General features: G+C 40.3%; 1 protein-coding gene across 2 annotated transcripts in view; it reads left to right on the plus strand.

The window, feature by feature from the left end:
• Positions 1 to 12,190, plus strand: part of DHTKD1 (dehydrogenase E1 and transketolase domain containing 1) — a 43,190-nt gene that overhangs the window by 19,823 nt on the left and 11,177 nt on the right. For both annotated transcript variants that reach the window (XM_033100660.1, XM_033100659.1), the window contains exons 6-10: positions 1,913 to 2,084; positions 4,726 to 4,924; positions 6,688 to 7,000; positions 7,937 to 8,021; positions 8,517 to 8,656. In XM_033100660.1, the coding sequence (XP_032956551.1) occupies positions 1,913 to 2,084; positions 4,726 to 4,924; positions 6,688 to 7,000; positions 7,937 to 8,021; positions 8,517 to 8,656 (909 nt within the window). The remainder of the gene's footprint in view (positions 1 to 1,912; positions 2,085 to 4,725; positions 4,925 to 6,687; positions 7,001 to 7,936; positions 8,022 to 8,516; positions 8,657 to 12,190) is intronic.

The raw sequence follows: 12,190 nt of genomic DNA on the forward strand, positions 1-12,190 counted from the left end.
TTTTCATTTGTGATCTTCTTGTGTGTTCAACTCCTCGCCTCCACCCTGTTGTGTTTGGCTGAGCAGCTTCCAACTCACCCAACATTTGTGCTTATGGACGCTTAATCCTACAAAGCTTTATAGAGCATAGTGGAGTGGTTTCCGTTTTTATTTAAGAAGGAAAATAAAATTAGCAAATGACACAGTTGTGCTTTAGTGCCAAGAATCCTAAGACCAGGATAAAACAATGTAAGTTACGAACATATGTTATGTTCTTATCAATGCTTCTACTGTAGCATTTTTGTAAAGGAGCAGAAAAGGCACACATCTCTCTTCCTTGCTTTACTGACCTCGTTTTCCATCCTTACCCACAAGAAATCCCATCAGCAAGGAGGCCTTAGGGCGAGAAACCCCTTGACCTTGTGTGGGCCACGGTGTGGCTGCAGGTTGGACTTTACCACGTAGCACCGTGTAGAAACGACACGAACTCTGGTACGAAGAAGACCTGAATTCACATCCTGGCTTTGCTGCCTTCTAGCTTGGCCTGCCTGGTTCGGTTCTGTACTTGGGTCTTCTGAATCTCATAGGTAAAGGGGGAGTCTATTGTATTCCTCATCGTGTTCTGAGGATTAAGTGAGAACATATACAAAATCAGTTTGTTGATCCAGGAGAATGGCTTGGAGGGATGGGGAAATAAGTAGAAAACATGGAGACATCACAGAAGGTCTAGAGTTTAGTGCAAGCCATGTGAAATATATCTTCTTTCTGAACCTTGGTTTTCTCATCTGTAAAAAGGACAGTAGTGCCGTACTTACCTGCCTCAGCCCCCGGTTGTTGAGTGGACTAATAATGAATAGTGCTGTGGAGACAATGTAAGGGTATGTTGTCACTAGGTACAGATGCTCCAAAATGTCACTCATTCCTGTAGATCCTCGCTGTGGAAATTTCATTTATGCAAAGCAGTGCTTCCTTTCTTAGCCAAAATATTCTACTTACATAAAAATGACTCTACCGGACATTATCAATGCCATTAAAAACTCTACTAAGTATTCTTTCTTCATTAATATTTAAGTCTTTTGATTCTGTTTGTATTAGACCACAGCAGTTGCCTTAAGTCGGGGCATATCAGATCATTTTATTATTTAGTTCAGCATCTTGGCTATTTATAATAATTGTCTTTTAGCATGATGTCTATAGAGCTCACTTTTTCTTCTGAGATCTACAATTCCCTCATTGTTTGCTTTCAACTTTTCTAAAAAACATTTCCCCCCATTCTGTCACCTTCCGTGCGCCATGTTTTGTGATGACATTATGATCTAACAGACTAGAGTAGCACATTTTAGACATTCTCTCATAGTAGCGTTTTGTGTTTTCCTCAAAACATCCTTTCACTAATGTATCGTGTGCTTTCCCCCATGCCTGCCGTCTTTGCTGTCATCACTCTACTTTATGTTCACAGCAGTGGTCAACACACCATTAGCTGATGTGAGCTGCATGCAGTCTCTTTTCAGGGACAAGATGATTCGGGGAGAGGGAGAGTTCAAAGCTGTGCACTGTTCCTTGTATCTTGCAGGCTGTTTTCATGAAAGCTTTTCTAGAGCTGATTTCCTTCTGCACCTCCAACAGCCTTTCCTTCTGTGATGCTGCCGTATGCATACGCTAGACTGTTGATGAGTACACTAAGTGATGGGTATAGGTGATGATGTGGGCGGGAAGCAGTGGCTCACCTGGTGGTGGCTCCAAGGGGAAAAGGACTGATTTAGCATCTTGGAAAGCTGCTTGAGATCAGCATAACCGATCTACAAGCCGCAGATCTTCAGGAGGGCAGGGGAATAGTGAGAGGGTGGTTGTGTCATTCCTGTTATTATTGGAAAATAATTTATTCCAGTCTGGAAACTTAAATTTCTCCATCCCTTATGTTCCTTTTCTTTAGGTTCACGGTGATGCTTCTTTCTGTGGTCAAGGGATTGTTCCTGAAACATTTACACTCTCTAATCTCCCACATTTCAGAATTGGTGGGAGTGTCCATTTGATTGTCAATAACCAGCTGGGTTACACCACTCCGGCAGAAAGAGGAAGATCTTCCTTATACTGTAGTGATATCGGTATGTAACACAGGAGGCGTTAATGTTGCGGGGTCAGACAAGGAATTCCTGGAGAAACTTCTTGTTCAATCAGAACAACGAGCCTCCCTGGTTATCCCCTTTTAAATTTTGGATCAGATACAGTCAGTAGCCACCCATAGTTTTTAAGTTAATAATTATTTTAAACTCTGAGTGTAATCTTCAAATCCAAGGAAATATTACTAGAGTGCAACTTAGAGGATGCAATCTCGAATTGTTTAAGTAACCAGTTGAATGTTCTGATGGAAACCAGAGATCAACACAATTAGTACAACGCTAGAATAATTGTCTTTAGGATGTTCAGACTTGGAATACCCAAATCGTAGTCAAAAAGGATATGTTCCATTTAATAAGGGGTTACTATCCAAAATATATAGAGCAAATACAACTTAATAACAAAAACAACCCAATTAAAAAATGGGCAGAAGAACTAAATAGATGTTTTTCCAAAGTAGACATATAGATGGCCAACAGGCACAGGAAAATGTGTTCAACATCACTAATCATCAGGGAAATGCAAAACAAAACCACAATGCGGTATCACCTCACACCTCTTGGAATGGCTATCATCAAAAAGACAAGAGATAACAGATGCTGGCAAGGATGTGGTGAAATGGGACCCTTGTACACTGTTGGTGGGTGTGTAAAGTTGTCCAACCACTATGGAAAACAGTATGGAGGTTCCTCAAAATATTAAAAATAGGTCTACCATCGGATCCAGAAATTCCACTTCTGAGTACCCAAAGGGAATGAAAATAGGATTTTGACAAGATATATGCACACCTATGTTTATCACAGCATTACTCACAATAACCAAGATATGAAAACAACTCAAATGTCCATCAGTGGATGAATGGATAAAATAGATGTCACATATATATACAAAGGAATGTTCCTCAGCCATGAGAAAGGAGGAGATCCTACTGTTTGCTACAACATGGATGGACGGACCTTAAGCACATTATGCTAAGTGAGATAAATCATACAGAAAAAGACAAGTGCTGTATGATATTACTTATATGTGGAATCTAAAAAAGAATGTCAAAGCTATTTAAAAAAACAAAAACAAAAAGAGAGTAAAATGGTGGTTACCAGTGAATGGGAGGGGGAGGATAATAAGATTGATGGTGTTTAAGGGTACCAACTTGTAACAAGCAGTAAATCAGCCATAGAGATCAAATGCACCGTATAATGAATATAGTCAATAATACTGTACTATCATGACATAATGTGATAAATGTTGCTTCAGTGGCAATCATAGCACAACATATAAATGTACCAAAGTAACACACTACATACCTTAAATTTATACATTGTAACATGTCATATATATATATATATATATATATATATATATATATATATATATATATAAAAGGATATGTTCAGCCACTAAATTTGGCCAAGTACTCTTGTTAGAAATCAGATGTGAAGAAGCAAAGTTGACTTGTTTTAACCTGTGGAAATTGGCAGTATTAAGAGAAATACAGGGGGCCAGCCCGGTGGCTCAGGCGGTTAGAGCTCCATGCTCCTAACTCCGAAGGCTGCCGGTTCGATTCCCACATGGGCCAGTGGGCTGTCAACCACAAGATTGCCAGTTCAATTCCTCCAGTTCAATTCCTCGAGTCCCGCAAGGCATGGTGGACTCTGAGCCCTGCAACTTAAATTGAACGCGGCACCTTGAGCTGAGCTGCTGCTGAGCTCCTGGATGGCTCAGTTGGTTGGAATGCATTCTCTCAACCACAAGGTTGCCGGTTCGACTCCCGCAAGGGATGGTGGGTTGTGCCCCCTGCAACTAGAAAACAGCAACTGGACCTGGAGCTGAGCTGCGCCCTCCACAACTAAGACTGAAAGGACAACAACTTGAAGCTGAAGGGCATCCTCCACAACTAAGATTGAAAGGACAACAACTTGACTTGGAAAAAAGGCTTGGAAGTACACACTGTTCCCCAATATTAAGTCCTGTTGAAAAAATAAAAAAGAGATTTAAGAGACATAGCAATCAATTAAAAAAAAAGAGAGAGAGAGAAATACAGAGCTTTTATTACCAAGTTCCTGTTTCACACAGTTTTCAGAACTGTTAGAGGGTAGTAACTATTCTGTTTTTACACCCAGAGACTGGCCTGGATGCCTTTGGGGCTGTCTGTGTGAATTTTTTGTGGTTAGTTACTGAAAAATCATTCTTTCTTTTTAGAGAAAATCCTTTTGTTTTCCTAGGATGCATTCTTTCATGACCCTTTTATCTCAGGAGGAATGATAATAGTAATAATGACAATAACAAAATAAATATTGTTATATCCCATGCACTTTTAAGAACTTTATATGCATTAACTCGTTTAACCTTTACAACCTGACTAAGAGGTAGGGGCTATTATCCCAGTGTTACATGTAGGGAGAGTGAGATTTATAACTTTACCAAGGTCACACAGTAAATCACAGAGCTAGGACTTGAACTCATTCTTGTCAGCTGGACTCCAACGTGTGGGTTCTTAACAAGCAACCCCAACTCCCTGTGAGGATGTAGGCTGCCCCTGCCCCCCGCCACGCATACAACAGGACTTGGTGCTGGGCTTGTGTCAGCTGGGTGAACTGGCCCACGTCATCTCGGTCTTCTCTGCCTCAGGGAAGCTTGTGGGCTGTGCCATCATCCACGTCAATGGAGACAGCCCGGAGGAAGTGCTCCGTGCCACACGACTGGCTTTTGAATACCAGCGCCAGTTCCGGAAGGACGTGATTATTGATTTGTTATGCTACAGGCAGTGGGGCCACAACGAGCTGGATGAGCCCTTCTTCACCAACCCGGTCATGTACAAGATCATCAGGTACAAGGATACACCTTCATGACTATGCCCTCTTTCCTGCAGTGTTCACATTACGGTTTTTATCAGACACTCTGAGGTAGGGCGACCAACGTTTCTCGTTTGCCCGGCACGTGAAACTTTCAATGCTAGAACCAAGACAGCCCTAGGCAGACTGGGATGGTCCCCGAATTCTTCAAACTCTACATATTTCCTCGATGAATAGACAAAGGGGGCAACTTAACCACCCTACGTAGCAGATGGGAAGACGAAATAGGAGGGCTTAGGCAGAGCCTTGCCTGAAGTCACTTAATATAGCAGTGACAGGATCAGAAACAGGACCTCCACGATCCAGTTCTGCAAACTATAGATGGGGACCTAACTTTATGTCTTGATAAGAGGTTATATAATAGATTTTAATGACTGTCCAGAACTGTGTTATCCAATATGGAAGACACAAGCCATAAGTGGCTACTGAACACTTGAAATGTGGCAAGTCCTGATGGTGATGTGTGTGAGTGTAATCCACACACCAAATTTCAAAGACTTAACCCTGTTTCCCCAAAACTAAGACCTAGCTGGACCATCAACTCTAATGCGTCTTTTGGAGCAAAAATTTATATAAGACCCGGTCTTATATTATGTAAGACCCAGTCTTATTTTACTACAAGACGCATTAGAGCTGATGGTCCGGCTAGGTCTTATTTTTGGGGAAACACGGTAGTATGAAGGTAAGATGTAAACTATCTAAAAAGTAATTTTTATATATCATTAGATATTAAAGTGATAATATTTTGGATAGATTGAGTTAAATATGTGATTAAAATTAATTCCACCTGTTTCTTTTTACCTTTTCTAATGTGACCACTAGGAAATGTTAAATTCCACACTGGCTTGCATTATATTTCTGTTGGAGAGCCCTGAGTCTGAAGGTTAATGTGACAGAGGAATATGTCACTTTGGAATTTCCTTTTTACATGCTAGAAAGTAAAATAGATCCCTCTTCTGTACCTTGTTTCCTCATAGACTTAAATTAAAGCAGAGGAATAAACTTGGTGATATTTTATGGGCCTTTCTGGTCATAGGTAGCAGATGGCTCTTGGAAGAACAAATCTGGATTCTCTATCTCTGAGCTTAGCAGCTGAATTACTTGAAGTACCTCCGGGCCCCATTTAAAAAAAAAATCTATCCTGCCTACCTCTCACTTTTGTCAGGATTAAATATGAGAATATATCTGAACAGACTTTATAGTTTAAAAGTTTCATACAAATGTTATCATTATTATAAAAACCAGGTGCTGAGTATGTACAGGATTCTTACAGCCACCTGAAACAGATGTCGGCAACTTTGGATATAACCCCTTTTTAAATAATGGGGTGCCAAATAGGTAGACAATGTAGGTTAGACCTGTAAATCACCATCCAGAGTTTACAATTTATAGACAAACTACTATGAATTATTTCTACCCGATTGTAGACAAAAATTTATAAAAATAAATTTGTTTTCTCTTGCTTGCCTGGACAAGGTTTTTACTCACCACTGCTTTTTTGGGGGTTGGGGGGAAGAATTTGTTGGAGTGAAAAATCCCATAGCATACATGGACCATTTAAAAGTAATAATTCAGTGGCATTTAGTACAGCACTGTGTGGCCACGCCCTCCGTGCAATTCTGAAACGTTTCCTACGTGCCTTTTTACAGCGATGGCACTCTACAGCACCTTCGACAATGACCGTGTGTGTCTCTTTGGTTTTACAAAGCAGACTATTTTCCCCCTCTTTGCTCGACAGAGCCCGAAAGAGCATTCCAGACACATATGCAGAGCACCTTATTGCCATTGGACTGATGACCCAGGACGAGGTGTCAGAAATCAAAGCCTCCTACTACGCAAAGTTAAATGACCATTTAACGAACATGGCCCATTATAGCCCCCCTGCCACTCACCTGCAAGCCCACTGGCAGGGTCTGGTTCAGCCGGAAGCTCACATTTCCACCTGGAACACAGGTGTGCCCCTAGACCTGCTGAGGTTTATTGGCGGGAAGTCTGTGGAGGTGCCGGAGGAGCTCCAGATGCACAGTCACCTTCTGAAGATGTATGTTCAGGTAAGGGGCGCCGAAATCTCCGGTTATGATGTCTTAGTCCTGTGCAGCAAAGGAGTTGGTGTGGGTCTGGGCACTGGCTTGGCTAACTCACTTGACAATTCACTTGTTTATTGTGTGTCATTAGGTTCTGGGAACCTCCTAGTACTGCTTCAGGACTGGTAGTCAATTAACTCAGAATTTGTCTACTTCTTTCCTTCCTTCATACGTGTTTGATACATTACATGTACTTCATGCACATTATTAAAAATACAGCAATACAGGAATGCGTGTTTTGATTTTTCTGACTAGTGGTTAGAAAACACTTTCATTCTTTTGGGTGGCTTAAATAAAATAAGTACAAATCAACACACATTCACCCGAAGTCAACTATTTAGACCCTTAAGCCAGTTGAGATTTTACACATTGTCTCATGTTAACTATGGATGTGACAGACCGTCCCGATTTGCCTGGGACTCGGGTTTTAGTGCTAAAAGCAGGAGAACAAGGAGTTCAAGGTCTTCATCATTCTTAAACCTGGATAAAGAAACTTTGAATTATTTTTTTAAAAAATAATTAATTTATTTTTAAAAAGTAATTAATTTAAAAAATAATTACTGTGAATTATTTTTAAAACACAAGCTTCATTTATGGGTTTTAATTATAGGTAGAGAGACTATTAAAATAAACGACGTACTCACCGTCCAGCTGAAGAAATAGAATAGTACAAATACAGTTCCATCTCCTCTCATTCATCCGCAGCTTTAACCACTAAGTTGAGCACCTGAGTGTTTGCCTGTTATAAAATGTCATATAATTGCTACCAGACTCGCATGTATCCTTCTTCACTTAATGTTTTATTTAACGTTACTTATCATGTTGCACTGCATTTTTTGAACTCTGGGGAAAAAAAATATGGACTCTTAAAAGTTTTCTTTTTCCTCCCCTTCACTTTCGCAGTCCAGACTGGAGAAGGTGATGGATGGAACCAAGATAGACTGGGCCACAGCAGAAGCTCTTGCCTTGGGCTCATTACTTGCTCAAGGTAAGACATTTCTGTTTAGCTGCACAGCTGGCAGGGAATGGTTTATATGACGTTTGTTACTCTGTAAATCACAAAAATCTGTGATCTCTGCAGATTTTTGAGTTACAACTGCCTCCTATTGTTTTGACTAGAGAGATTCCAAAACATATTATCTTTTCTTACTTGGAAATGTTATTTAATCTTAGTGTGACTCATGTTGACAGCCTTTATTAAAGAATAGAGCAATTATGCTTGGAAAACAAAGGGCTCAGGGCTGGATGTATTAGAAAGATATTCTCCTCTAAAAATTGTAGGGCAAATGATGACTCTCCATTCTTGTACAATCTCACCTTGACTACAGACTTTTGGACAGGTATATTTTAATAAAGATAATCTGTTATCCTAAGGGAAATTCTCTGGATGAGCTGATGTATAAAAAGTCAGGGTCACCGCGTCTTACCATTACTACATTATTTATGGCAATCTGGATTTTCTTTTCCTTCTTGCTTGCTTAAGGTTTTAATGTGCGTCTGAGTGGCCAAGATGTTGGCCGTGGAACTTTTAGTCAAAGGCATGCAATGGTGGTTTGCCAGGAGACTGATGACACCTACATCCCCCTGAACCATATGGACCCTAACCAGAAGGGATTTCTAGAGGTAGGATGTTTTCTTATCTACTATAAAATCCAGATGCTGATGATTATAGTGACAGGATTCTTGAAGCAAATAGAAACAGATGTTGGCAACTTTGGGGTCAATGCTTTTTGAAGTGTTGGAATCCAATAATATAGTAGCAAGCGGATTCAGTTATTTTTCTCTGGCTACTTAGCTATCATCCTGTAAATGTCAAATAGATGTTTACTTTGTCACTCAAAAATTGACATTATAATCTGTATGTGGCTGGATTCATTAAATAAGCCAAAGATGTAAATAAGTAGCCAATATTTCTTTCCTATTAAAAAATAAAAGCCAATTTCCTCAGGTTACTTTATTCCCTAAGGTTTAGTAGGCTTGATAAATGTATGTATTATGTATGTTCATGTGCCGGTCACTGAGATATCCTTGTTAGAGTCAAGGGTAGAGGCTGAGTCTTTTCATTTTTATCTCTGCAACGGTCAGCATGTGCCTGGCACATGATGTTTATTACAAAAAATTATCCTTTAAGATATGATTAGTGGCATGTCATCTTCCTATGATAGCCATTTGTTTGAGAGTAAAATCTGAAGTTCACTGATACTCAATATTTATTTAAAAATTCACATATCAAAAGTAAAACTCCAGGAAGATTACTTAAAGGACATACAGCTCATCTTTTCTTAAAGTTAGTTTAAAGCCCACACCTGGATTAAGTCAGATTGGTGAGGTAGATACTAAAATGTTTAGTATTTCCCCACCCCACCAATGTCTCTTACTGAATTGCGGTTTGATGTATGGTATCAGTTACCTTTAAATATTACTCTTTGAAAAGCCCAATTAAATGCTTTGCCTCTGTTATCAGGAGGCGAGGTATTATCTAATACATTTAATAGATAATACATGATATCATCTGTTATAATACCATGTCCTTTATCTGAAGACCCTGGGAGGAACTCCTGCTTGATCTTGGTTTGTCTTTCTTGTGTGCATACTATGAATTGTGTGACTGAAGAGCATTTCCTTATCAATAATGACAATAGTAAAATCAGAAAATAAAATAATGAATATATGCACTTTTCAAAAAATGTATAGAATGGCTTTTAGGAAAGGGTTAGAGGCCATTGCAGCCTTAGTAAAAGTGAGTAGGTGACTGGGTTATGTCTTTCCCCAACTCTGTTCTATTTCTCAATCTTAATTTCTCTTCTTTCCCACTACTTATGTTTATACCATCAAGTTATATATGATGTATGTGACAAGTCATCTTAAATACTTTTTGGAATAAATAAAAACATTAACAGATTCAAGTAAATAAGATATGCAAGTGTACAAAGTACAGTAGAAGGAACAGTTAATCTACCCGGGGAAGTCAGGAAAAGCTTGGGGGAAGCCAGATTTCAGCTGGCATGTGAAGGACATTAGGAGTTGCCTATTTTAATACATTTAGGGAGAACATTTGAGGTGGACACAATAGCACCTAAGAAAACTGAAGTAAGAGGATCTGATGTGCCCAGGGAACTACAAATAGCTTCATATGACCAGAGGTTAAACTGCAAAGTGGATACAGGAGTGAAAAAGAGGAGACAGACCAGACAGAACTACCAACATTGTGAAAGACTTTGAGTATTGTCTGAAGGAGAAACATGGTGGAATTTTGAACAGATGAGCTGATTTTCATGTTAGATCACTCCTGACAATACTTTGGAAGCCTAAGATGAAAAAAGATGAGAACTCAGGACAATTTCTAAGGAGGCTTCTCAATCTTCTAGGCAGAAAATCACAGGGACCTGAAGTAGGGCAATAGCGGTGCAGATGGAAGATGGGGCCAGATACGAGAACTGTTCAGGAAACCACAGCTTATGGGACGTAGTGGCATGTGGGGTGTGAAGAAGAAGAAAGACTGGGCTTGGTTATCTCCTAGCTTCCTGACTCGGACCCTCACCTGACGGCATTCACCCAGAGAGTAAAGGAGAGGAAACAGGTTTGGTAAGGAAAGATGATGGATTTAGTTTTGGACATTTGACGTATAGACAGCAGAATGACATAGAAGTTTCTATCGGGCAATTAGGCATGTGTATCTGAAGTTAAGGAGCAAATCTGTCTTGAGATACAGATTTGGAAGTATTAGAGTATAGGAGTGTATGAAACCACAAGGGTGGGAGGATCCCCCAGAGAGAGAGCAGAATTAGAAGAGGGCCAAGGGAGGGGGTCCTGGGAAAAACAACATTTAAGGGGCTGGCGAAGGAAAAGTATTTGCCAAACGAGTATCCCAGAAGGCAGGAGGAGAACTGGAGTCCCTGTGTCATTGAACTTAAGAAAGGATGAGTCAGATAAGGAGGAAGAACACCACAGTCACTGGATTTGGCAACAGGAGGGTCAAGGGTTGACCGCATGTAAAGCTGTTTTTTTTTTTCCTTTGGCTATCCCTTTATTTTTATGTAGAACTATTTTAGTGGAGTGGTGAAAGCGGAAACTAGATTATACTAGTTGAAAGGTAGACAGGAGTGAAGGAGGTGGAGACAGTGCATTAGATCATTCTTTCTCGAAGCTTGACTGTGAAAGGAAGCAATAACTGGAAAAGACTGGTCAAGGGAATATTTCTAGTTTAGGTTTTAAGCTTTTGATTGTCCATCTGCTGAGAGGAGAAAGCCAATGAGGAGAGGTTCAGAAAAGAAGAGTTCGGTGACGAAGCCAGGAGAAGTGGAAGAGGGATGGATTTAGAATATGAGTGGGTTTGTCAGCGTTGGGTAGGAAAAGAGATGAAGAGGGAGGCGACGACAGGCAGAGGTGCAAGGGAGGTGGCCAGTCCAAACCCCATTTACAACATGCTCTGAGAAACGTAACAGTCTTTTTTCCCCACTTCTATTAGCATTTATTTGTTGCAGAATTTACTCCCAGGCTGTAAGATTTTGTTTCTTCAGTTTCTTCTGGGAGATCTTTTTCTTCTGCAGCCTCCTCTTCTGGTGTAGGGACAATCTGCTCTTTCTCAGTGAGGACCATCTCAATGTGACAGGGAGAGCTCGTGTGTGGGTTAACCTGCCCACGAGCTCTGTAAGTTCCGTGCTGCATCTTGGGGGAGCTTTGTTCACTGGCTGTGCTCAGTGACCAGACAGTCTACATGTAAACCCTTACGTTCAGCATTACTCTCTGCATTTTCAGGCATGTGCAGCAAAAATTTTGTAATCTTTTTTGGTCACCGACCCTGTGTCCAACCCCACTGTTTGGCCTGGGCACACTTCCTAACTCCACCATTGTGACGAAGGAATGGCAGACATTGCTTCTGTAATGTGACATCCTTCAGATACTTGGTGGCTTTTCAGATATGCATATCCTTGATGGCCTGGGCAGTTTCACGAGTGTTCTTAAAGTGAACACGAAGATCTGGACCTCTCGATTGACATGATTTGTGGGGTTCTCTGGGTCAAGTGAATAGTGAACCATTTTCAGAGTTCACCTCAGGTTTCTTACGGGAAGAGGAAGCTGTATCAGTCCTTTTTACAATTAATGTATTATATCGATATAACTGAAATCAAAATAGAAATCAGAAAAGACAAATTA

This window comes from Rhinolophus ferrumequinum (genome assembly GCF_004115265.2).
Source record: "Rhinolophus ferrumequinum isolate MPI-CBG mRhiFer1 chromosome 5 unlocalized genomic scaffold, mRhiFer1_v1.p scaffold_110_arrow_ctg1, whole genome shotgun sequence".
Taxonomy (NCBI): Eukaryota; Metazoa; Chordata; class Mammalia; order Chiroptera; family Rhinolophidae; genus Rhinolophus; species Rhinolophus ferrumequinum.